This window comes from Stigmatopora nigra, chromosome 8 (assembly GCF_051989575.1).
Source record: "Stigmatopora nigra isolate UIUO_SnigA chromosome 8, RoL_Snig_1.1, whole genome shotgun sequence".
Lineage (NCBI taxonomy): Eukaryota > Metazoa > Chordata > Actinopteri > Syngnathiformes > Syngnathidae > Stigmatopora > Stigmatopora nigra.
In genome coordinates this window covers 12,083,030-12,108,498 of record NC_135515.1, presented here as the reverse complement: position 1 = coordinate 12,108,498, position 25,469 = coordinate 12,083,030, and the positions used below count along the sequence as shown (strand labels likewise).

General features: G+C 40.0%; 2 protein-coding genes across 4 annotated transcripts; one reads left to right on the top strand and one right to left on the bottom strand.

Moving 5' to 3' along the window:
- Window positions 1-4,182: 4,182 nt before the first annotated feature.
- LOC144200057 (uncharacterized) lies at window positions 4,183-22,987 on the bottom strand. The gene is made up of 29 exons (XM_077721944.1): window positions 22,845-22,987; window positions 22,608-22,672; window positions 22,406-22,491; window positions 22,246-22,319; window positions 21,114-21,202; window positions 20,845-20,919; window positions 20,653-20,746; window positions 20,382-20,538; window positions 19,012-19,151; window positions 17,884-17,995; window positions 17,628-17,745; window positions 16,529-16,669; window positions 15,637-15,750; window positions 14,919-15,509; window positions 13,893-14,456; window positions 13,181-13,744; window positions 12,469-13,032; window positions 11,248-11,811; window positions 10,535-11,098; window positions 9,223-9,813; window positions 8,933-9,142; window positions 8,599-8,756; window positions 8,371-8,502; window positions 8,144-8,249; window positions 7,280-7,478; window positions 7,000-7,136; window positions 6,090-6,377; window positions 5,898-5,999; window positions 4,183-5,218 (listed from the first exon to the last, which is right to left on the bottom strand). Exons 2-29 carry the CDS (start codon window positions 22,647-22,649, stop codon window positions 4,904-4,906), a joined length of 6,891 nt encoding a protein of 2,296 aa, XP_077578070.1. The 5' UTR covers window positions 22,650-22,672; window positions 22,845-22,987; the 3' UTR covers window positions 4,183-4,903.
- Window positions 22,988-23,299: 312 nt separating this feature from the next.
- On the top strand, window positions 23,300-25,359 carry lrrc51 (leucine rich repeat containing 51). 3 transcript variants are annotated; one of them, XM_077723004.1, is made up of 5 exons: window positions 23,304-23,525; window positions 23,838-23,906; window positions 24,417-24,622; window positions 24,710-24,858; window positions 25,054-25,359. In XM_077723004.1, the coding sequence occupies exons 1-5, from the start codon at window positions 23,453-23,455 to the stop codon at window positions 25,184-25,186; spliced, it is 630 nt and encodes a 209-aa protein (XP_077579130.1). In that variant the 5' UTR covers window positions 23,304-23,452; the 3' UTR covers window positions 25,187-25,359. The 3 variants fall into 3 exon arrangements, with proteins under 3 accessions (XP_077579131.1, XP_077579130.1, XP_077579132.1); XM_077723006.1 differs by lacking the exon at window positions 23,304-23,525 and adding an exon at window positions 23,533-23,587; XM_077723005.1 differs by lacking the exon at window positions 23,838-23,906 and having other exon boundaries at window positions 23,300-23,525.
- Window positions 25,360-25,469: the final 110 nt, after the last annotated feature.

Below are 25,469 nucleotides of genomic sequence, written 5' to 3'. Positions count from 1 at the left end.
GCTTTATTGAAACAAGAAACGTTGTCTGCTCGAGCGCTCACGAGCAGCGCGCATATACCGTATATCACTAATTGTCGCGAGTTTATCGTCGATGCAGGCGACTGGGGAAACCACCACCATCCAGTCAGCCGCAGAGGAGCACACAATAGCGCGCCGGCAACGCTTAACCACAGACGTATGCGCACAGCGACCGGCTTAATGCATCAGCTATTTAGCGGAACTCTACAGGGATATGTCAGTCAGATTTAACGACATATTTTCTCTTGAAATCCCTGATTGGGTGATCGATCCGTTCACTGAACCCAGCACAGAAGTGCCAACCCATCTAGAAGAGGAACTTGTAAGTTTGCAAAATGATGAGGATCTGAAACCAAAGTTCAAAACCTCTTACCAAGCCTTTTGGATGCAAACAGCGATCCCAAAACGCTATCCAACCCTATGGAAAGCCATCAAGTTGTTTTTCATTGCTTTTCCGACTTCCTACCTGGTTGAAAGGGGGTTCAGCGCTGTGACAAGGCTCCTCACCAAACAAAGAAACAAACTTAACATCACAGAGCGCGGTGATCTGAGACTGCTCCTGACAAACCTTCATCCTGATGTTGACAGTCTGATTGCAATGCACCAAGCCCACCCATCTCATTAGGCAGGACAGTTGTTAACGGTTACTCGTTCAGTTTTACAATTTATTTCAAGTTCAGTTCAAGGTGTTGTAATTGAAGAATAAATGATAACCATTTTTGTTTATTAAAATTGTTTTTTTTAGTCTTCAAACTGTTTGTGATTGAAGAATCAACCAATTCTTGTGACATTTAGCAATATAGTCGTTCTAGCGTTCGTTGGAAAGGGGTAAAGAGGGGGGCGTTGGCATTTTGGCCCGGTGGTGAAGGGGGCGGTGGCCAAAAAAGTTTGAAAATCACTGGTTTAGTCCATCTCTTCAAATTCAAATTTCAAATTTTGGACAGACACTATTTTTGACCCACTCAGCCATGCCTACGCTGCTTTACACAAAGGATCAACTGTTAGCGCTACGCGACACCGGGATTCCCCTGGACTTGGACCTCCCCGCTGAGTTAAAGAGGAAGAGAAGAGGATGCTGAGCCGGACGAAAATGTCAGGAGAAAAGGCTACGCTTCAGACCCAGCATTCCATCTATTATTATGTGGAATGTAAGATCTCTCCCCAATAAGATGGAAGAGCTAACGGCTCTGACCAAACAACAAAGACAATATCGGAGCATCTGCATTGTGCTTCACAGACACCTGGCTGGATGAGCGAATACCAGACTCTCTCATCTCCTTGGATGGCTTTCAGCTGGTGAGGGCGGACAGAGCTGCTGAGGAGAGCGGTAGGGATAAAAGTGGGGGACTAGCTGTTTTTATTAATAGTAGATGGTGCAGTCCTGGGCATATTACTGTGAAGGAGCAACTTTGCACTCAAGATATCGAGCTAGTAGCTGTTAGCATCAGGCCGTTTTACATCCCCCGGGAGTTCTCGCACGTCATAGTAATAACTGTGTATATACCTCCCTCGGCCGATGCAGCAGTGGCTCGCGAGCTGCTCCACACTACTGTGTCCTGGCTACAGACATCACACCCCCAGTCAATCCTTCTTATCTCTGGTGATTTTAACCATGCTCCCTTGACTTCGACTCTCCCCACCTTCACTCAGTATGTGAAGTGCCACACCAGGGAACAAAAAACTCTGGACCTCCTGTATGCCATCACAAAGGAGCCATACAGCTCAGTCCCCCTGCCCCCACCGGGTCGCTCAGACCACAACCTGGTCCATCTGATCCCCACCTACATCCCCATGGTGAGGAAAATAAAACCTACCACGAGGATCATACAAAGATGGACCGAGGAGACCAGCATGGTACTGAGGGACTGTTTCGAGACAACTGACTGGGAGGTGCTGAGCAATTCACATGGGGAAGACATCTACAGCTTGACCCACTGCATCACAGATTACATTAACTTCTGTGTTGAGAACATTGTACCCTCCAAGAAGGTCCGTTGTTACTCCAACTATAAGCCGTGGGTCACCAGGGATCTAAGGGCCCTCCTGAACAAGAAGAAGAGGGCTTTTAGGTCTGGGGAGAAGGAGAGTCTTAAAACGGTCCATAAGGAGCTGAAGAGAGAGATAAGGAGTGGAAAGACCAGCTACAGGAGGAGGCTAGAGAAGCAACTCCAAAGAGGCAACACCAAAAGGGTCTGGAAGAGCTTGAGGACCATCTCGGGCCATGGAGGCAACAGTGGGAGAGGCCCGGAGTCCGGAGACGAGGAGTGGGCCAATAAACTGAATCAGTTCTTTAACAGATTCAGTCAGCCCTGCCCCCGCTCCCCTGACCCCTCAGACCAGAAGCCCCCCCCCCTCTCCTGCCCCCGTTCTCCTCCCGCTCTTCCACTGGTCTCTGCATCACTGTCGATCAGGGGACAAAACAACTAAAGAAGATCGAGGCAAGGAAGGCTACCGGTTCAGACGGCCTAAGCTCCAGACTACTGAGAGAGTGTGCGGATCAGCTTGGCACAGTGATTCTGCATATTTTCAACCTCAGCCTCAGTCTGCAGAAGGTCCCCACCTTGTGGAAAACTTCCTGCGTGGTCCCAGTTCCAAAGGCTGCGAACCCCAGGGAGCCAAACCACTTCAGGCTGGTAGCACTAACCTCTCACCTGATCAATACAGTGGAGAGGATTATCCTCAACCACCTCAGCCCCCTGATGAATGCAGAGCTGGACCCTCTGCAGTTCGCCTATCGTCCAGGCATTGGTGTGTAAGATGCTACCACCTACCCGATACACAGGTCTCTTTCACACCTGGAGAACTCGGGAAGCACAGTGATAATTATGTTTTTTGACCTCTCCAGTGTGTTCAACACCATTCAGCCGGTCCTACTGAGAGGGCAACTGGGAGGCTGGAGTAAGGAACCACCTAGCCGCATTGACCATCGACTTCCTCACTGACAGACCACAATATGTGAGACTCTAGGACTGCACGTCTGATGTGGTAACTTGCAGCACGGGGACCCCAAAAGGCACAGTGCTTTCCCCACTCCTCTTCTCCCTCTACACTTCAGACTTTAAACAAAATGCAGACACCTGCCACCTCCAGAAGTTCTTTGATGACACCGCTATTGTTGGACGAGTGACTGACGGGAACGACCTGGAGTACAGGGGAGTCATCACAGCCTTTGTCGACTGGTGTAGGCAAAACCACCTCTACATCAACACCAGTGAGACAAAGGAAATGGTGGTCGACTTTCGGAGGACACCTCAACAGACCACTCAGGTGAACATCCAGGGTAGAGACATTGAAATTGTGGAGAATTTTAATTACCTGGGTGTTCATCTCAACAACAAACTAGACTGTACAAAAGGGGCCGGAGCCGCCTCTACCTATTGAGGAGTCTACGGTCCTTTGGAGTGTGCAGGTCACTGCTGAGGACCTTCTACGACACTGTGGTGGCATCTACTGTGTTTTATGCAGTGGTCTGTTGGGGAAGCGGGAGCACGGAGAGGGACAGAAACAGGCTGCGCAAGCTGATCAGGAGGGCCAGCTCTGTTCTGGGCTGTCCTATGGACTCTGTGGAGGAAGTGGGAGAGCGGAGGATGCTGACCAGGATAATGTACATCATGGACAGCACCTCCAACCCCCTGCACAAGTCGGTGGAATCCCTTCGAAGCTCTTTTAGCAATAGACTGCGGCACCCCCATTGCAGGAAGGAGCTCTTCCGCAGATCCTTCCTCCCATCAGCTGTCAGGCTCTTTAACCAAAAAATGGCTGTGGGTTAGGACCTTCTGAATTCTTATGCATGTGTATATATGTGCTTCTATATATGTATGAGTATGTATATATATATTTCAGCAACACGGTTACTTATTTATATATTTATTCATGTATTTATTTATTAACTATCTATTTATGTGTAAAATGCCTTTCCTACTTCTGCATCCTCGCCCTCTTGCTACTGCGACAAAGAAATTTCCCGAATACGGGATGAATAAAGTTATCCAATCCAAGAGTAGAGTGACTGGGAAATAACAACAGTTATTGATTAGATATTTAGATATTAAACCGTCTCTCTCATGAATATAATTTTGAGAGCTGGTTTCAACAGTACATATTTAGATATTAAACTCTCACTATTCAACAATAGATATTTAGATATTAAACTCTCTCTCATGAATCAACCGTAGATATTTAGATATTAAACTCTCTCTCATAAATATAATCTGGCCCCGATGGAGTACCTGGTTAGGTACTCAAAGCCTGTGCTGACCAGCTGGCTAGTGTTATCACAAAAAAAAATCAATTGTTCCCTGCAACAATCCATCATTCCATCCTGCCTGAAATCTGCCACCATTATCTCTGTCCCTAAAAAGCCAACCATTGACAGCCTGAATGACTATAGGCCTGTTGCACTCACGCCTGTACACAGGGGTACTCAGGAGGAACAACATGGACACTAAGCTTCTGGTAACCTTCTATAGAGCCACTGTGAAGAGCATCCTGGCACACTGCATTACAGTGTGGTACGCTGGTCACAACCTGTTCCAGCTGCTGCCCTCTGGCCGACGCTACAGGTCTCACTAAGTACGAACAATTAGGCTTTTCCCGCAGCCATCAGGACTCTGAACTTGCGGTAGCACAACACACAATCCCTGGTTGCACTCGGGGGAGGGGGGGGGGATTTCTCTGTATCAATCACGGCAAAATGCCAACGAGTCAGAAATTATTACTTATTTGGGTCTTTTGACGGGAAAGCGCACTTGGTGGAGAAGCACCACCAATTTCACCATACGAAGCTGGGTATGATGACAATTAGGCTTTTGTCGAGTCAATGATGATGACAAAGCCTATGGCTGATTATTATTATTATTATTCGACACCACACAAAAGACTATGTCTATGTCTTTATCTTGCGAGTGCTTGCCGTCAATCGGGGAGACTTAGAAGGTTTGCCTCCAGGTTTAGGGGACTTCCTGTTGTCTTTCACTTGGGGGGACTTGAAGCTCTTGCTCTTACCTCCTGGTGCAACAATAGAAGTTGTGGACGGAATATTCTCTTTGTGCGCATAATTGACAGGGGGTCTCTTGGGAGCTTTGCCCGGCGATTTTCGGGTAGAGCTGCGTAGCTTGTTCAGGCCTTTTCTCAGATAATTGCTCCTGTTGCTCTTAGGGGTGTTGTCGATGGTAAACACCATAGATTGCCTGCGATCAGCCTGAAAAGGAAAAACGGCAAATTGGCTCCGTTGAATAAAGGCGACATAATCAATGTATTTGTTCTCGTGTTGCTTGCATTCATCATTTCATAAAACAACTGAGGCCCAAAGTCGTAGAAAAAAATTTGCCCAAAAAGAGTTTAAAGGAGGAATATAGAAGATTGGTGGCAAAAAAAGGGTACAGGAGCCAGGAGAAAAAGATTAAAGCGCAGAACATCCCGTCCTCCTTCACTCAGAAACCAGAAATTTGTTTTCGTGAAAAATTGGATTGGAAGCTTTGATAGTAGTACAGTGGTACCCCGAGATAGGAGCTTAATACATTCCAGGCCCGAGCTCTTATGTCGATTTTGTCGTAACTCAAACAAATGTTTCCCATAGTAATGAACTAAAAACAAATTAATTCGTTCCAACCCTCTGAAAAAACAGAGGGGGCTTTAGGCACGTCAACGCGCTCACAACATAGTAAATTAAACGTTAAAATTTTCTATTCTCAAAATTTGGTGGGAATTTTCGTCGTATCTCAAATTGCTCGTAAGTCAAGGTATTACTGTACTATAATCAACGTGCAAAAATCCCCACAGAAACCCCCAACCTGACACGGAATTCATGTTTGTGAACCATATCACCATTAAAATTCCTAAATTGATATTACAACTGATAAACCATTTGTCAAACTCACTGGACTGAGGGCTGCATGAAGTTGAGAGCTCGAGGATAAGGTGTTGGAGTTCTTGTTTTTGGGAGTGAGGGGGCGAGGGAAACAGCTTGCCTTAATTTTTTTCTGGAAAAAAAAACATAGTTAACCTTAAAAGTTAAGGCTCAACAGTTCAAATCCAAACTTTGAATTCATCCACGTGGCAAACAGACAAACCTCAGGTGAAGTTAGAGGAACAGAAAACGTCAATGCAGACTGTTTTTGGCATCTGGGGCTTCTTAGCTGAGAAGAGCTAACTAGTTTGGATGGCCGTGGGTCAGCCATTAAGGATAAACGGTTAGAACGTGTGCTGACTATGGACTGTGGTCCCGCGAGTGAGTGCCGGTGAGCAGCGACAGAACGCTGCAGCTGGCCTGGCATGAGAGACGCCCGACGAATAGTTTCAGTCGGGTCCCCTGTGCGGACTTCTTCATCAGTGAAAAGGAACGTGCTCTTGCCTCCATTCTAAATTGAGAGAAGGGTTTGAATTAGTAAAAAAAAATAGCACACGTTTAAACTCTGGCCAATATTTTTTAATTGCCAACTTTTATATTATTTTCCCCATGAATATGTATCAGGCAGATACGAGCATACGAGACAGCCAGATGGCCAGGCAGCGAGATGCTGTCTTTCTCACTGGTATCTCCCTCATGCAAAGATCTCTACGATCACTGGGCGGAGCGTTGAATTTTTTCCTAAGTTTTTTGCGTTATTTAGTGTAGAATAAAGGGAACCACAAATTGGTCCAAAGCAATCGTAGAAGGGTAGTGCGAAAAAAAAGGCGTATAATGAGAATCGATATTAAGTATATTAAATAATCGCACAACATGCATGCAAAAAGAGGTCTTTCTGGGTAATTAAATATACTCGTGCACACAACACCCATAGGCAATGGCACCCTTTCTCAGAATTAAACTTCATTAACCACATTCAATACGTGACTAAGCTAAACTATTGCAATTCCTGTTATTTTTTCCAAGGAAAAAAGCTCCCGCGATCGTCAGTTATTTTCAAATGGATATAGATCACGACAGATGGGAAAACGGAGTCTAGTGTTAGAAAATCTGAGAACCACAAATCTACCAACCTCAAACTCGACAGGATAGCTGCTCTTGAGATGAGGAAGGCAAGCCTTGTTCCTGGCCTGGAGCTCAGCAATCCTCATCCAGTCATCAGACGCACCATCTGGCTCATTTTCTGCTCCGACGCAGTAGGTACTCGCAGCTGAACATACAAGTCCGAAATCAAGGATTGTTGAGATCCTCATATCAGAATAGAAACCTTTAAAATTATAATTTGATGATACTGTTGTGATTTTTTTTATGAATCCGAGTTTTCTCCTGTGGTGCAGGCAAGTTGATACATACTCTGCGAGTGGAGTGTGCTCCGCCGATACCCAGGGAGACCGCTCAGCTGGTCACTGCCGGCAGCGGTCATTCTGCCTGGTGTCTCAAAAGGCTCCATTGATATAGGACGTATGCCAGTGGCGCTTGAGAGGTTGGGATGTGAACGAGCTGAAGTAAGGCTGTAAAATGTCTCATCATCTTCACCACCACCGGGGGTTTTCTGTTCAGTAGTGCAAGAAAAAAACGACTAAAATGATTAATAGCTTTAAAATGCAAATATTGCCAGTATATTATGATAGGAAGACAATAAAGATGGCAATGTGCCGTCGACCGGACGTTTGGTCGCCCGGACGTTGGGTCGCCCGGACGTTGGGTCGCCCGGACGTTTGGTCGCCCGGACGTTTGGTCGCCCGGACGTTTGGTCGCCCGGACGTTTGGTCGCCCGGACGTTTGGTCGCCCGGACGTTGGGTCGCCCGGACGTTGGGTCGCCCGGACGTTTGGTCGCCCGGACATTTGGTCGCCCGGACGTTTGGTCGCCCGGACGTTTGGTCGCCCGGACGTTTGGTCGCCCGGACGTTTGGTCGCCCGGACGTTTGGTCGCCCGGACTCATCCGAATTACAGCGTAGTTGAATCAAATGCGGAAGTAAGATGTGGATGCCGTAGCGATCGTGTGAATTTTGAAGCATTTGAATTGGAAATTTAGTACTTTTCCGAAATAGTTGCTTCCAAAAACCGTTTGGAATTTCCAGAGTCCCAGAGTTTGTGTTGTTGGTCCGGGTAAACTCCGTAAATTTCAGGGTTGGGAGCTCTGATAGCATCTGATCCTGAAAATGTCAATAACCAAGTATTTAAGGTCCTAAATGCATTTACAAGTTTCTATTACCTTTGTCAGGGTTATGTTGATAACCTGTGTAGTCCTCCGTCTTTTGACTGATGATGATGGATTTACAAAGGCACAACCCATTTCTGTTTTGTTTTCGTTATTGGTTCTAGGCAGAAAATGTACATCAATACTTTGTTGTGTATGTTTAGCAGTTATATTAGGATCCTTTTTTTATTTACAAATGAATACCGACATTACATCTAATGCAAAATATTATCCATATTCACCTGTGTCTTGTATTAATTGGTGTAAAGTAAAGCGTTTCAAGCGAGTCATCTTTCAGAGCAGCACGCTTTGCTGCCAGTCTCTCGGAACTACGAATAAGCGGTGTGCTCGATTCATCAGGTACCGAAAGCTTCCTGCAGAATTAGGAGACAAAAGTCACACTATTCAAACTAATGTTCAGATGCACTTCTGTTTTTTTACATAACAGATTTTACATGAAAGGTCACAACCTTGTGTTGTTCAAAGATTCTTCAAGGGAACTTCGGTCTAAACTGTCCGAGGTCATGTTTCTCTTAGGCTCAATCTTAGTGTGATACAACTCAGACACACCTCCTTCATGGCCAGGGTTTCGGTTTTGTGCCCGCAAGTTTAAGTCACCATAGGCCACCTTGCACATAAACAGGACAAAAAAGGTTTAACATTGTAAAATGCAGAAATGTTTCTGAGATATTCATATTCAAAAAGTTACATAATACTACATTTCACTTCAGCCCAAAGAAGAGGCCTGTAACAAACAAAATTATTGACTAAAAATGAGACAGAACAATTAAAAACAACAAATACCTGTGCCTCCAGCCGGGCCAAGGTGCTCAACATGTTTTTCTCCTTGCTTTGAGCTTTTTCCAATTCCATCTGAAGAAGTTTGTTCTCCATACTGGCAGCCTTAACCTCCTTCTCTCTGACTTCAAGGGAGTGTTTGAGATTCGCTACCTCTTCTTGGCTTTCATGGAGAAGCTGTTTCTTGTCATTGTAGTGACTCACTGCCTTTTCAACCTACAAAATGTTTTTTTTAGCATTGCAGTAATGGATCAGAAACCAAAATGAATTCCCAAAAGACCTGAACCTGCACCTACCTGTGCTTTGTAGTGTTGCACAGCTTCACTTTTGGCAAAGAGCTGCTCCTGCAATTCAATCTTTAACCTCTCACTCGCCTGTTCTTGTTCCTTTTCTTTCAAGAATGTAACTTTTTCCAGCTTCAATAATTCAAGCTCCTTTTTCAGTAATTCCTCCATTTTGAGAGATGCCATATTCTCTCTTTCTGTTGCTTGCTTGGTCTGAAAAAGTTTCTCCTTCTCCACAACAAGCATGTCCACCTGTTTCTCCAGAGCCTTTTGCTCTTCTTGTAGTACACTAATCTCGTTTGCCTTCTGCTGCTCAGCTTGTTCAAACTGAAGTTTAAGATGGTCAATCTTTTGCTGAAGGGCTTCTCTCTGCTGAGATATGTCCTCCTCCAGTCTTTTGATGATGTGATCTTTAGATTGAATGATTTTATTAGTATGCAAGTTTTCTAGCGCCAAGAGTTTTTTCTGTTGGGCTATTTCTTCTTCATAAGATGAAAGCTTCAATTCTTTTGCCTCTTCATCTGCTGCTGCCTTTGTTAAGCAGCCAACTGTTTTGTCAAGCTGGTTCTTCAATTCTACAATTTCGCACTGTAGGTTTTCTCTCTGACAATAGAAAAAGATGGCATGTCAAAAGAGGTAAGCAACCAGTAGTTTATTACAAAACAATGCATTGAAATTACCGTCCAAGATTAAATAATTCGCAACTTTCAATCGATTGGAACTGTAAGGACTGACGGGGAATGATAATGCCTCTAAGTAGTGTTCGACCGATACCGATTAATAGAAAATAGAGGAGGCTGATAAGTGATATTCATTTGCATTAAAAGTAAAAAAAAGAAATGATGCAAGTCCTGAATGTCAATAAATCATACACACACACAAAGGTACAAATTCATTTCAAAATGATCTATTCAACCCCTATATTTATTAAGAAGTATACTCTGATCCCTCACTTTACCTCTTCAACTTTTACGGATTCAATGCATCATTTTTTTTTCTGGAAAAAAGTTCATAAAATGTGAAGATACACGCTGAAACTCGCAAGTGGAAACCACTACCCTTTCTTCCGCTTGACACTAGAAAAATGGCGGAAGACAGAGGAAGCTCAAAGTCTCCAAACTGAGGGAAAAAAAATAGCGGGTAGCAGCCGTCAGTTTTTCAGAAAATATAGCTTTCTGAGCGGCCGGGAGCTTTGTGAGGGTGGATTTTTATCAGAAATGTGCCGTGCCGCTTACTTGGAAATAAAACGTACGACCCTGAGCGCCGTTCCGCCGTGGCATTTATTTGAAAATAAAACTTGCTCAGCCAATTGTACCAATATTACCTCAGCTTCGTAGTCTTCCATAGCTTCAGTTCTAGCAGAGAGCTGTTCCAACAAGTCTCTTTTTATCTTGTCGCTCTCTTCCTTGTGCATAGCTTGTTCTTGTTTCAGTGATTCAAGCTCCTTCTTGAGATTTTTTTCCTGCTCAAGAGAGGCCAAGTGTTCACTATCTGTGGCCTGCTTGGCCTCAAAAAGCCTATCCCTCTCCAGTATAAGCATGGCTACCCGTTCCTCCAGAGCCTTCTTCTTCTCTCCCTCTAGTACAATAATCTGGTCCACTTTGTGCTGCTCAGCCAGCTCATGTTGATCAATCTTTTTCTGAAAGGCCAAACTCTGCTCCGACATTTCTTTTTGCAGCTCTTCCAATGTGAGATCCTTGGCTCGAACAAGGTCTTGAAAGTTTAAGCTCTGTTGGTCCAGGAGAATTTTCTGTTTTGCGATTTCTTGCTCATAAAATGAAAGTTGGTGTGTTTTTTCCTCCTCACTTGCTTCAATCTTCTTCAAGAAGTTAACTGTGCTGTCAAGTTCAGTCTTCAATTTCAAAATGTCATGATCCAGTACTTCTTTCTGGAAATATGAAAATGATTATAAATATATGAACTCATTTTCTACCAGGGTCACTGACAATTGTCCATTCAATCTGAATTAGGAGGGTTGGAAGTAAATTATTGTACATTGAAATAGAAAATGAAAAATTAACACAAAATTGCACCTACCTTAGCTTTGTAGTCTTCCATAGCTTCAGTTCTAGCAGAGAGCTGTTCCAACAAGTCTCTTCTTATCTTGTCGCTCTCTTCCTTGTGCATAGCTTGTTCTTGTTTCAGTGATTCAAGCTCCTTCTTGAGATTTTTTTCCTGCTCAAGAGAGGCCAAGTGTTCACTATCGGTGGCCTGCTTGGCCTCAAAAAGTCTATCCCTCTCCATTATAAGCATGGCTACCCGTTCATCCAGAGCCTTCTTCTTCTCTCCCTCTAGTACAATAATCTGGTCCACTTTGTGCTGCTCAGCTAGCTCATGTTTATCAATCTTTTTCTGAAAGGCCAAACTCTGCTCCGACAGTTCTTTTTGCAGCTCTTTCATTGCGAGATCCTTGGCTCGAACAAGGTCTTGGAAGTTTAAGCTCTGTTGCTCCAGGAGAATTTTCTGTTTTGCAATTTCTTGCTCATATAATGAAAGTTGGTGTGTTTTTTCCTCCTCACTTGCTTCAATCTTCTTCAAGCTATTACTTGTGCTGTCAAGTTCAGTCTTCAATTGCAAAATGTCATGCTCCAGTATTTCTTTCTGGAAATATGAAAATACATGTTATGAGAAACAATTTTATAAGTCTAAAAAGGCAGTCAAGTGAAAGTCAACATAATTCATTTGATTAAGCCAAAGAAAAACATTGCCAAAAAAACAATTGAAAAAAATGCAATGCTCCGCCCAGTTCTCGTGGACACATTACACGAGAGAGTTGCGACCAGAAAGACAGTGCCTATGATATTCTTTATGAGCATCCTCTCAGGTCCGCTCTATGCTCGTATAGCAAAATTTGTCTCGTATCCAAAGATAAATATTAGCCCAAAATTTTAGTCGTATCTGAAATTGCTCGTATGTCGGGACACTCGTATGTCGAGGAACCGCTGCATTACATTATATCCAGACACCCGAGGCACCAAGTATGTTTTTGAAGATGGGACATTGGAAGAAATTCCTGCAGATGTAATGCTCGAGGCATGTGGCCACAACCTATCCAATCGTAACACATCTACCATTGGCCACTGCTACACCCAGCACCACAGTATTTGTTTTACTACTAAACAAATCATTAAAAATATACGAACTCATTTTCTGCCAAGGTCACTGACAATTGTCCATTCAATCTGAATTAGGAGGGTTGGAAGCAAATTATTGTACATTGAAATAGAAAATGAAAAATTAACACGAAAGTGCACCTACCTTAGCTTTGTAGTCTTCCATAGCTTCAGTTCTAGCAGAGAGCTGCTCCAACAAGTCTCTTCTTATCTTATCGCTCTCTTCATTGTGCATAGTTAGTTCTTGTTTCAGTGATTCAAGCTCCTTCTTGAGAATTTTTTCCTGCTCAAGGGAGGCCAAGTGTTCACTATCTGTGGCCTGCTTGGCCTCAAAAAGTCTATCCCTCTCCAGTATAAGCATGGCTACCCGTTCCTCCAGAGCCTTCTTCTTCTCTCCCTCTAGTTCAATAATCTGGTCCACTTTGTGCTGCTCAGCCATCTTATGTTGATCAATCTTTTTCTGAAAGGCCAAACTCTGCTCCGACATTTCTTTTTGCAGCTCTTCCATTGTGAGATCCTTGGCTCGAACAAGGTCTTGAAAGTTTAAGCTCTGTTGGTCCAGGAGAATTTTCAGTTTTGCGATTTCTTGCTCATAAAATGAAAGTTGGTGTGTTTTTTCCTCCTCACTTGCTTCAATCTTCTTCAAGCAGTTAACTGTGCTGTCAAGTTCAGTCTTCAATTTCAAAATGTCATGATCCAGTATTTCTTTCTGGAAATATAAAATAATTATAAATATATGAACTCATTTTCTACTAGGGTCACTGACAATTGTCCATTCAATCTGAATTAGGAGGGTTGGAAGTAAACGATTGTACATTGAAATAGAAAATGAAAAATTAACACGAAATTGCACCTACCTCAGCTTTGTAGTCTTCCATAGCTTCAGTTTTAGCAGAGAGCTGCTCCAACATATCTCTTCTTAGCTTATCGCTCTCTTCATTGTGCATAGCTTGTTCTTGTTTCAGTGATTCAAGCTCCTTCTTGAGATATTTTTCCTGCTCAAGAGAGGCCAAGTGTTCACTATCTGTGGCCTGCTTGGCCTCAAAAAGTCTATCCCTCTCCAGTATAAGCATGGCAACCCGTTCCTCCAGAGCCTTCTTCTTCTCTCCCTCTAGTAAAATAATCTGGTCCACTTTGTGCTGCTCAGCTAGCTCATGTTGATCAATCTTTTTCTGAAAGGCCAAACTCTGCTCCGACATTTCTTTTTGCAGCTCTTCCATTGTGAGATCCTTGGCTCGAACAAGGTCTTGAAAGTTTAAGCTCTGTTGGTCCAGGAGAATTTTCAGTTTTGCGATTTCTTGCTCATATAATGACAGTTGTTGTGTTTTTTCCTCCTGACTTGCTTCAATCTTCTTCAAGCTATTACTTGTGCTGTCAAGTTCAGTCTTCAATTTCAAAATGTCATGATCCAGTATTTCTTTCTGGAAATATAAAATAATTATAAATATATGAACTCATTTTCTACTAGGGTCACTGACAATTGTCCATTCAATCTGAATTAGGAGGGTTGGAAGTAAACGATTGTACATTGAAATAGAAAATGAAAAATTAACACGAAATTGCACCTACCTCAGCTTTGTAGTCTTCCATAGCTTCAGTTTTAGCAGAGAGCTGCTCCAACATATCTCTTCTTAGCTTATCGCTCTCTTCATTGTGCATAGCTTGTTCTTGTTTCAGTGATTCAAGCTCCTTCTTGAGAATTTTTTCCTGCTCAAGAGAGGCCAAGTGTTCAACATCTGTGGCCTGCTTGGCCTCAAAAAGTCTATCTCTCTCCAGTATAAGCATGGCTACCCGTTCCTCCAGAGCCTTCTTCTTCTCTCCCTCTAGTACAATAATCTGGTCCACTTTGTGCTGCTCAGCTAGCTCATGTTGATCAATCTTTTTCTGAAAGGCCAAACTCTGCTCCGACATTTCTTTTTGCAGCTCTTCCAATGTGAGATCCTTGGCTCGAACAAGGTCTTGAAAGTTTAAGCTCTGTTGGTCCAGGAGAATTTTCTGTTTTGCGATTTCTTGCTCATAAAATGAAAGTTGATGTGTTTTTTCCTCCTCATTTGCTTCAATCGTCTTCAAGCAGTTAACTGTGCTGTCAAGTTCAGTCTTTAATTTTAAAATGTCTTGCTCCAATATTTCTTTCTGGAAATATGAAAATAATTATAAATATGTGAACTCATTTTCTGCCTGGGTCACTGACAATTGTCCATTCAATCTGAATTAGGAGGGTTGGAAGTAAATGATTGTACAGTGTTCCCTCACTTTTCGCGGTTAATGGGGACCGGGACCACCCGCGATAAGTGAATTTCCGCAAAGTAGGGATTCCCCTTCAAAAATGCTTAATTTGAATTTAATTCCATTTTTTTTTTATTACAAAAAAAAAATTACCCCCCTGTATACAGTACACCATATAGAATACGGGTAGAGAGAGTGAAATTCATATTATAACAAAAAAAACTGTAAAATATGTTTTTTCAATGTAATATTTGTATTTTTTTTTTAAATCCGCTAAGCTCTGAGTCCGCGATAGCTGAACCGCGAATTAGCAGGGGAACACTGTACATCGAAATTGGAAATTAAAAATTAACATGAAATTGTACCTACCTTAGCTTTGTAGTCTTCCACAGCTTCAGTTTTAACTAAGAGTTGCTCCTGTAGCTGTTTCTTTAACCTTTCATTATCCTCAAATTTTTCCATTTCCGTCAAAAGTTTAGCTTTTTCTCGCGTCAATAATTCAAGCTCTTTCTTGAGCATTTCTTCCCGGTCAAGTGTGGCCATGTTCTCTCTTTCTGCGGCCTGGTTGGCCTGTACCAGTCTCTCCTTCTCCAGAATTAGCAGGTCAACTTGTTTCTCCAGCCCCTTCTGCCTTTCCATTAGTTTTTGAATTTGGCCAGCCTTCTGCTGCTCTGCCTGGTCAAGTTGAAATTGAAGATAATCAATCTTTTTCTGAAGGGCTTCTCGCTGCTCAGATATTTCCTTTTGCAGCTCTTTCATTATGTCAGCCTTAGATTGAACAAGGGTTTCAATATGCAAGTTTTGTTCCTTCAGAAGTCGATTATGTTTAGAGATTTCTTGCGCGTAGGCTGAAAGCTCCCTTGTTTTTGCGTCCTCATTGGCCTCAGCCTTCTTCAAGCAGCTCACGGTGTTTTCAAGTTCACTCTTCAAGTGAACAATTTCACATTCTAGCTCGTCTCTCTGACAATATGAAAATACACAAAAAATTATATCAAACAGGCATAAAATTTTAACACAAAACTATCTTATAACTTACATAATGTATGGTATTATCATGAATGATTAATATCATGATACAATACTTTACCTCAATTACTGGTCCCATGTTTTCTCCTACATCTTCTTTTCTGGCTGCTTTGAGGTCATCTTCTAAACATGAAATTTTCCCCTGTAGGATCTGAACTTGTTCGGTCATAACATCCTGTTTTTGTGGGAGGAAAAAAAATACTACACTTAAAATTATCTTCATAAAAGTGAATTTCAATTGTTGGCCAGGACCTAAATGCGTGTTGCCTGCACAAAAAGAAAATTACAGTATTGCTACACTATTCAGTCAGTAATTTCAAACATTTTTAAGTAACATAATGGGTGGAAATCAGTTCACACGATGTTTGTAGTTTCAAACACAGGAGCCAATTAAAGCAATTTACCAACATTATCACTCCCTCACTCACACCAGTCCGACACACGCCAAGTTTAAGGGTAGCCCAGAAAATACAGCGGTCAACACATAAATGTTGCAACATGATGCATAAATGCAACTCAATTCATTATATTACCGTCCTTATTTTTAGATTACGTGAACCAAAAGTTGTTTGACAAAACTAAATAACACTACCTATGGGTAGAACTGAAGAGTTCTAACTTTCTGGATGCAGAATAACTTTACCGATGTGCGATGGTATCTTTCTTCTTTTCATGTTAAGCTACAGTTCCATTGTAAAGCGATTCTATTTGGGTGCCCCTTCAAGACTCAGCGTTCTTTTTTGGGGGCTATAATGTGGCAAAAGACTAAAAAATGAAACGATACTCCTGGCGCACAGACAAGCACTAAGCAGAAACTATGGTTTAGATGACTTAATGGCAAATGAGGGACAGTCGTAATAGATTGTGAACATTGTATCCCGAAGATTCCCTGTAGAATGTGCAAATGCATAAAGTTGTGGAGCTGATAATTACATTTTGTTGGAGACCCATACCTTTTGCGAAGTGGCTTGATTGAGTTCAGAGTTCAAGTAGTCAATCTTGGTTCGCCACTCTTCTTGACAGGAGGCTAGGGTTTCTTTCAGCCTGCTAACCTCAGTTTGAGACGTGGACAGCTGGGCATAAGAGGCACGCACCTGAGAAAATACATCACCTGATGACTTAATAGAAATGACTAAAAAATGATAAAATAATGAAATAAAAAAGGATAAAAAACTTTTTTTTTTTAAATGGAAATCCTAACAGTAGATTGTTTATTACATACACTACTACCTATTTCTTCCACGAGATCTAGTACTGACAAAGATGCAAATCTTTCCTCTGAAACCATATTGTTTTTTGCTGAAAAGGATGTTTATCATTGAAGATTGTCATGTGTGTGAAAATAGATGTTATAAAATTACTGTCAGTGTAATTATTTTCTTCTGAAATCATTTGTTTTTCGCCACATCTAAAATCGGAACTTAGGCAGTTTTCATTTTGGATGGAAAATTAATAGTTTTGATGGAAAGTTACAAATATAAGTGGAATTGTGTGCTATTACATTTTTACATAACAGGGGTTTAATTCCAGGGATGTTGAAACAGTCAGTGGACTTCGTTAATGTTTTTCAATAATTCCACACAAGAACAATGATTTTAAAAATATTTTTATTTCCTATTAATTCATTGGTTCAGGAATTTAATTTGTTCGTTTACTACTCATAATAAAAGAAAAGGATTCATTGAACCCATTCACAATGGAAGTTATTTTTTTCTATTGTGACTATTTTTTTCAAATCATTTTTTTTAAATGTAGTTTCATATTCTACATGTTTTTTGTGTATCATTGCTAGTTTATTCATGGTAGTGGAATATTCTCTTCTTATACCATGTGAGTGTATTTTTCTATATTTCATAGTCTACTTCTGTATCTTTAGTATTATTTGTGTCCTGCTTGTTTAAACCATGGCAATGCATTTTTAAGAACAGTTCTTCATGACTCTTTCGCTGTATATTTATAAAAATTAAAAATAAAATGGCAAAAACCTTGATAGGGAAAAAACACGAGGAATCATATAATTTCATAAGGTTTCATTCTAAAGTAGATTAATACCTGTGAAGAGAGGATACCCTTCTCCTCTTCAAGTTCATCCATTTTTCGCTCTGCCAATGAAGAATTGCTCTTGAAATCTTTATATTCTTTAAGGATCTCGTTGAGACGTAGTTGCAAACTAAAAGAAAGCAAAAAAGAAGATATTTACAAGCATAATTCAAAAGGGTGGAGGATAAAAAAAAAAAAAAACAAGAATCTCATTCATGTAGATTTTTGTAATGCATTTATAACGATATTTTAAGGGGAAAGCTCTTACGAGTCAATCTGGCTCTCGAGTTCATCGATTTTTTCCTTGGTGTTCTGCTCTTGATTGTTCTGCTCCGCTTTCATCTTTCCCAGATTGTACTCCAACCGGTTAATATGAGATTCTGGGAAAAGTGTAAAAAGAACAAAACATAAATGCGATATAGATTTAATATTTTAAAAGTGTACTCATTTATCCACTTTCTTTCACTCGTCCTTGCCAACCTTCTATAGAGAGGAGCATGTTAGTTTGAGAATCACAAATGATTCAAGATGCAATTAGTATATATGTCCCAATGAAATAGTTGGTCTTTTTTGGCGTACAATATCGGATGCGATTGCGTAGCCGCATGTGTTTTTAGTAGCATCATGATTGTTGGCTGCTTTATATCAAACCACTACTACTAAACCTGATTCGGACTACTAATGTTTGGAAACTCAAGATCAAATTAAAGCATTGTGAAAAAGTTGTACCGTATTTTCACGACTAGAAGGCGCACCGCATTATGAGGCGCACCCTCAATGAATGACATTTTTTTCCATATATAAGGCGCACTGTCTATTTTGGTGAAAATTTAAGACATTTAAGTGCGCTTTATAGTCGTGAAATACGTTAATTGCTATTAACTTCCAGGTATGAAGCACTCACTACACTGTCACCTCTAGAGCCAGCCATTGTTGATGTTTTTGATTTTTTTTGTATAAAATCTTGCAGTGGGGGAGGAGCTATATGATGGAAGATTTTGTAAACTAAGATGGCATCTGCATATTTAACAGTACTGTTTCAGTTCAGGCATTAGTGTTTTTTTAATATCCGGCACTGGTGGTTTTTCGTTTTAGTTTTTTTCCATATATAAGGCGCACTGGATTATAAAGCACACTGTCTATTTTGGAGAAAATTTAAGACTTTTAAGTGCACCTTATAGTCGTAAAAAGTACAGTAAATTGATTTTTCTTGGGGGGCAGAGGTCACTTCAATACAAAAAAATATGATTTGTCATTGACATTCTTACTGATCTAAAAAGGTGGATAGCAGATCATCAAATTTTATCTTGAAAAATATCTATTCGAAAGACAAAAAAAAAAAGATCTAAATTTGGCCACTAAATTGATCACTCATTAGTGTTGTAAAATTAAAGACCTTTTGATGTAATGAGGCTAATCTTGCTGTTGAGTTCCCTCTCAAGACCATCCCTATATTCTCTTTCTTGGATGATCTGCCGCTGAAGCTTCCGTAACTGGAATTTCGGGGTGTTCATTATATCCTGAAGAGGGGATTTGCTGTGGTAATGAAAAAATAAAAGCAAAATGAATAGTTAAAACATGTTAAATCAACACCGGGTTCGGTACGCAGAGATTCAAGCATTTTATATTTTAAGTACACCTCGGCCCATAAAGTGATAACGATAATTATAAAATATTTTTGTCAACAATACGAAAAACAATTTTTGATAAGATTCGATAAGTTCAAACTGCAATTACACCAGCCGAACACCACAAATAACAGGGGTGCTGATGCAACCTGAACGCTAGTTTCCGACCAACGTTCAGTAGAAGATGATGGTAAGGAAAAGCTGTTTTTAACATGGTTAGCAATGGAGCAGTGATCACAGAATATGAAAGCAAAAATGACTACAGCCAAAATGAGCAATTTTAAGATGCAGGACAACACCAAGGCGACCCACCAAAAAGATGCGCACAAAATACCCAAGCACAAACACCATTTTACTCCCCTTATTTGAGAGCAGCTTTTATTTCTTATACTTGATATTAAGGAGTTTCCCCATTTTATGCAAATGTTAAGAAAACGTTTCAAAAAACAAAAATTTGATAACCTGGGTTAACTTCATCCAAATTAACAATAAATAAATAAATGGCAACGTGAGCTAAATTTACACTATAAGCCACTTGTGGTATTTTCAGTTGATTATTTTATTTCGGATTGAAAAGCATTTTTGGTTTGATGGCAAATTTTTGCATGTTTTATCATTCATTTCTTTTCATAGGAGTAAGGAGGGAGTTTTCTTATCTTTGGTGCACAACAGATCAAAAATACATTTTAAAAATCATTATATTTTATATTCACTTTTCGTATAAAGGATGATATATTGTAGTGACTTTCATAATTGAATAATGAGAAGTTTGAGGCTTCAAATATGAAATAGAAAAGATGTGATATATCGATAGAGTCGCTAATTTTTTTGCTATCATGAAAACAATTTTCTTTATATAGCCCAGTGTTACACTTGATCTGTTTGTATCTGATTTCTTTTGGTGTTTAATCCCAATTAACGAAATAAGGGTTAGGGTTAGAAAAGCGATTCTCAAATAGTGGGGCGGGCAACCCTGGGAAGGCACAGAGGAATGCCAGGGAGCTTGAGACTCAAGAAACATACTTTTTGCTGGAATAGAAATAAGTGTAGTAATTACACATTATTTTGGTGGATAGTAGTGGAGCACACAGACAATAATTGACAAAAACCTAACTAAAGTGATAATAGTCAATGATACCTGAGAGAAGACGACGCAACAGTATGCATATCGAGAAATGTGACTTTTGGTGTGAGATGGAGCACTGGGGAGTCTTCATCAGAGAGTGAAGAGACAGTTGGCGGAGACAGAGAGGTGCTTGATGTCTGGTCCAATGTTTCATGGTCCACAGATAAATCTAAAAATATGAAGATAAACATTTATACCAGAAAATCATAGATGCACATAAAAAATGTGAGTATATTTTGTGTAAATGAAACACCAATCAAGGGAAAGATGATCTGAGACTCACGTCGCGTTGTCAAGTAGGCGTCAAGACCACTTTTCAGGTAAACACAGCCAAAACTCTCCATTACAAAGGAGCCGGTCAGATTTGCAATCTCCCTCTGAAAAGCAGGAATTAATTATTACAGGAATTACTACAATAGCCAAGAAGGCCTGGGGGAAAAAACATTTTTTATCAGAAGCTTTGATCCCTGCTCACCTCTACTTCACATTCCAAGCTTTTAAGGGTGGATCGTTCATTCATCATGTCATGATAAACTAGCAATAAAAGCAACTAGGAAGAAAAAGAAAAGATGGGAATTTACCATGACCATGTGTGAAACAATCTACAAACTGTTCTGCAAAAGAAGCATTGTTGCAGAAGAACGTTAAAACAAACTTGCCTCAATAACCAACATTTGTAAAAGTACAAAGCAGTGATATCATGTTACACCTAAGGAGTTACAAAGGAACTTTAAATTCATGTACCTTTGCAATTTCCACAGTAAGGTTGATTCCATTCTTTATGTTCTCCCAGGATAATGATGTATCATTGGTTGGACTAAATCTGCAATCCTCTGATGGTCAAACAAATTAAGTAATATTTTCAGAAATGCCATTCGTAATTGAATATATAAAAAAAATAGGGCGTAGTCAAGATTGTGAAAATTGCTTTATGTTAAAGTATTGGCGGCAAAACTTTGAAGATTCATTATTTTAGTGCTCCTCACATTCAAATAATAACAAAATGAATTATCTAACTGACGGACTTCATATTTTAAATGCTATTTCTTGAAAGCCATCCTCAGAATTTAAAAAGTAATAATACATAAAATGTGTGACCTTTTAGTCATTCCACTACTTTTAATATACAAAGAGTCTCTAATTTGTTTTGCCAACATTGTTACGCTGTTGCGAATCCATGGGTTTCAATCTAAGTATGCATGCAGAAGAGTCTATTGAAAAAACATAAGTTGTTGGGTTTCTAGGGCATCGACTCTTGCAACAAAGTCTGTGTGATCACAGAATTTTTTGTCATATTAAGAGTTTTAAGTAATATTTGGAGAAAAGTCATAAAATTATACGATTAAAAACATGACTTTACTTACTTTTGCATCACTCGAACCAGAATTTGTTCGGGATCCACAGACATCAGCTTTTGGTGACATTAGCTAAATCAGTGTAAAAACTTATTTTGGAGGTTTATGTGATTACTGCTGATAAAATTTGGATTATAATGACTATTGTTAATATAGGTGACATAATTTGAAATTATATGACTTTCAGATGATGGTGTACCTTGAGATTTTTTCATTGCAAAAACTGTGCCGCAGCTCAAAAATGGTTGGGAAACCTTGCTTTACAGGTTAGCAGAGAGCCATATGCACCCATCAATAGAGCCATATATGGCTCCCGAGCCATAGGGTTCCTACCCCTGGTCTAACTATAGACGACACACCTTTCACTAAAGACTAGCCAAAGAAGTATTGAGCAACACCCAAAGTACAGTGAAACAGCTATTAAACTCTCTAAAACTAAAAAGTTGATTATCATAACAGTTTGGTTTTTATTTTATTAAAAATCTACTTCATAATAAAACCAAAACATGTCAGAGACTCACTTTGTACAAATTCAGCAATCCGTTCAAAACGTTCCTCTGTTGTTGTAACTGAAGAAGTGACGGATTCATTTTTTCTGAAATTAATCAGGTGGCAAGCAAGAGTGAAACACTAGCGCCATGTTTTCAAAAACACATTGTTTTAAAGTGCAAATGTACTCACATCAGGGAAATTACTCGAAGAATTATATCTCCATCTTTTAAATCTTCTATGTTAATTTCTCGGTCAGTCAATATGACACTATTGACCTGGAAGCACAACGTGTATATGTCAAAACTTTGAGTTTGTGTAAATATAAATATTGTCATGCACGACCAAGGTTAGCACGAAGCCGTTAGGGTCGATAGTCGGACGTAAAACGTACCCAGGTAACGAGAGCCTTAACACCCAGATTAACTGGAGTCATCTTGAAAGACCCGTTCAATCAACCTTGGAAGGGAGAGAAAAAAGACACACTAAAAGATGAATAAGACAAAATAATAACCAGGAAAACCCTGCTTCTTGAGTGGTCTATGTCATGCTAGCAAAAGTATACATAGTCGTTCAGTATGGCTAGCTCAATTTCGGTAACTTTGCCGAATTGTTGTTAAAAGCGACTTACCCCGAGAGTTGAAAAAAATATCCAGTTTTTCAAATGAATGTTGGTCCCTTTACAAAAAAAAATGCGATCGCTCGCTTTAACTATCACAATATTGAGAGTTCAGCAGTCCCTAAACAACTCGTCGTCACAAATTCAAAACTGGCTAACAAGATTGAACCAACCAATGAGACTTCGCTGACGGACGCAACTCAAATTAAACGTCTACGATTGGATGAAAGGCTGTAAATACTACATTTAGAACTAGATATGTAATGTTTGCTGTCAGCCAATAGGAACTGCACTTTTCTTATATCCGTCTGTACTTTGAAATAACTGAATTGGGGGAGGATATATATAAAGCAAACAAAACTATGACAATGAATCAATATGTCCTCATTTCATTAAGCAAAATCACCCCAAGTTAACTGCTAAAAGCATTTACAATTAAAGTCTTCTGCTTTGATATGGCCGCTGAATACAAACGCCACCGATTTAGATCTTTGGATCTAGCACGTATGTGATATCTATAGTAGACAAAGTGTGGCGAAATTATCATAAACATAAACTGTTTGTATTGAGTGCCACAGATACATACGTTTACTTTCGATTGATATTTATTCATTGAAACAATGTTGTACTTTTTAAAAAAAAATCATAAAACTAATTATACGTTACCATGGAAACAGACTCTTGTTTATGAAGGTAAGTGTTGGACTCAAACCTGAATTACCAGTAATATTAAAAACTGAGCGTGGTGAAATGGGGTGAGGATTATATAGTATATAGATGACAATAAAATAAATGAGTAGATGAAATTAAAAAAATGTGGAAAATAAGCATGGTGATTTAACAATACGCACGTAAATTCCGTTTCTTTTTTAACATGGAGGAAATGTCCAGCAGGGCACAATGATCGTTGGGAATTCTCATTTCTCACTCAAAATAACTTCATAATGTCTCTTTGATCTCTCATTTCTTACTCAAAATAACTTCATAATGTCTCTTTGATCTCAGGTGTGCGAATTATGATTATGTTTGGGGCCCCAGTAGATTTATCTTTCAAAGGCATCATCAATTTGGCAGGTAAAATAATTAATTCTTATATTTATATTTCAAGTTTAACATGGACTTCTTTTGTTTCAACACATCCAGGCCATTCTTTTTTGTATTCCCCTTTTTGTTTCTAGCTTTACATTGCACTGTGAATTAACCAAATCACATATGGCCCCCTGGCGGCTTGAGTGGTTAGCATGTCGGCCTAACAGTTCTGGGGTCCTTGGTTCAAATCCGGGTCGGTCCAACTGGTTGGAGATTGCATGTTGTCCCTGGGCCTGCGTGGGTTTTCTCTGGGTTATCTGGTTTCCTCCTTCACTCCAAAGACATGCATGGTAGGCTGATTGGACACTCTAAATTGCCCCTAAGTATGAGTGTGAGTGCAAATGGTTGTCTGTCTGCTTGTGCCCAGCAATAGGCTGGCAACCAATTCTGGGTGTCCCCCGCCTCTGGCCCGAAGTCAGCTGGGATAGACTCTGACAATAAATAAAAAAAACTAACTGAAACACCACCTTAATGCCATTTTTATTTACATTTCAGATGCACAGTCAGAGGAACCTACCATTGGTCTGAGGCCTATAAAGATAAACTCATTGGGAAAGTTCAAAAGTGGCTCTCTACGTTTTAATAACAACCAGATCACAAACCTCTGTGACCTTCACAAGACTATCAGCCACTTCTTGGCTGAACCATCACAGCTCGCATGGTTGGACCTTTCTTTCAACCGTATCACAAACATCGACAAAGTGAGCTCTTTTTGTAAATGCACACACGTTCGGGACTGCTTTTTCTAAGTAATACACAAAGTATGGGCTTATATGTTTTTTTTTTAGGTTCTGTGTGAACTGCCTCATCTACGGGTGTTGTATCTTCACGGTAACCGTATTTTCAAACTGTCAGAGGTAGACAAGCTCCAAAGTCTTTCACATCTGCACACCATCACTCTACATGGAAATATGATTGAAACAAACAAGACCTACAGGTAATAAACACAATTTACTTACATCCTTATACAAGAGAACAATACATTTATTTATAGCCCTAACTTATTTTATGCTATAGAAACATCTCAATGTACATTGAGATTAAAAAAAAATTAAAAGTACACAATTTTGTTTCCCGATGTGATTTTTTTCTTGTAAAACTGTCCATTATGTTGTGGACCTGTGCCTTGCAGGAATCACGTGATATCAGTTCTCCCTCAATTAAAGACATTAGACTTCAGTGTTGTGACCCCTCAGGAACGAGACCTGGCACAAATCGGGCACAAGAACAGCCCACACAAAAGAAATAAAGAAACATTTAAGTGACTGTGTAAGTAGTGGCATTTTTACACATTTATTAAAAGGTGTATGCAGTTCATTTACAAATAGTAGCTTGTATAAGTTTAAAAAATCAGCAATTCCTTTTGGGCAGATACATTGAAAACGTGATCAAATACAGCTGATGACAGTTTTTAATGAATAAAGAAAAATGGAGTGAACATATTGACGTCCTTGTCTAATTCCAAATATATTTTCAGGTAGAGTTACATATTAAAGAAAGTTTCTATGATAGATATAATACTATCTGAAATATATTTGAAATGAGTTT

Excerpts from the sequence above, each read along its gene's own strand:
- LOC144200057 (XM_077721944.1), bottom strand. The coding sequence starts at position 22,649 with ATGACTCCAGTTAATCTGGGTGTTAAGGCTCTCGTTACCTGG. Across the intron at positions 22,492-22,607 it reads TTAAGGCTCTCGTTACCTGG|GTCAATAGTGTCATATTGAC; the intron begins GTACGTTTTACG and ends TTGTGCTTCCAG. Across the intron at positions 8,503-8,598 it reads GAATCTTTGAACAACACAAG|GAAGCTTTCGGTACCTGATG; the intron begins GTTGTGACCTTT and ends CTAATTCTGCAG.
- lrrc51 (XM_077723004.1), top strand. The coding sequence starts at position 23,453 with ATGTTGTACTTTTTAAAAAAAAATCATAAAACTAATTATACGTTACCA. Across the intron at positions 23,907-24,416 it reads AGGCATCATCAATTTGGCAG|ATGCACAGTCAGAGGAACCT; the intron begins GTAAAATAATTA and ends TTTACATTTCAG. Across the intron at positions 24,859-25,053 it reads GAAACAAACAAGACCTACAG|GAATCACGTGATATCAGTTC; the intron begins GTAATAAACACA and ends TGTGCCTTGCAG.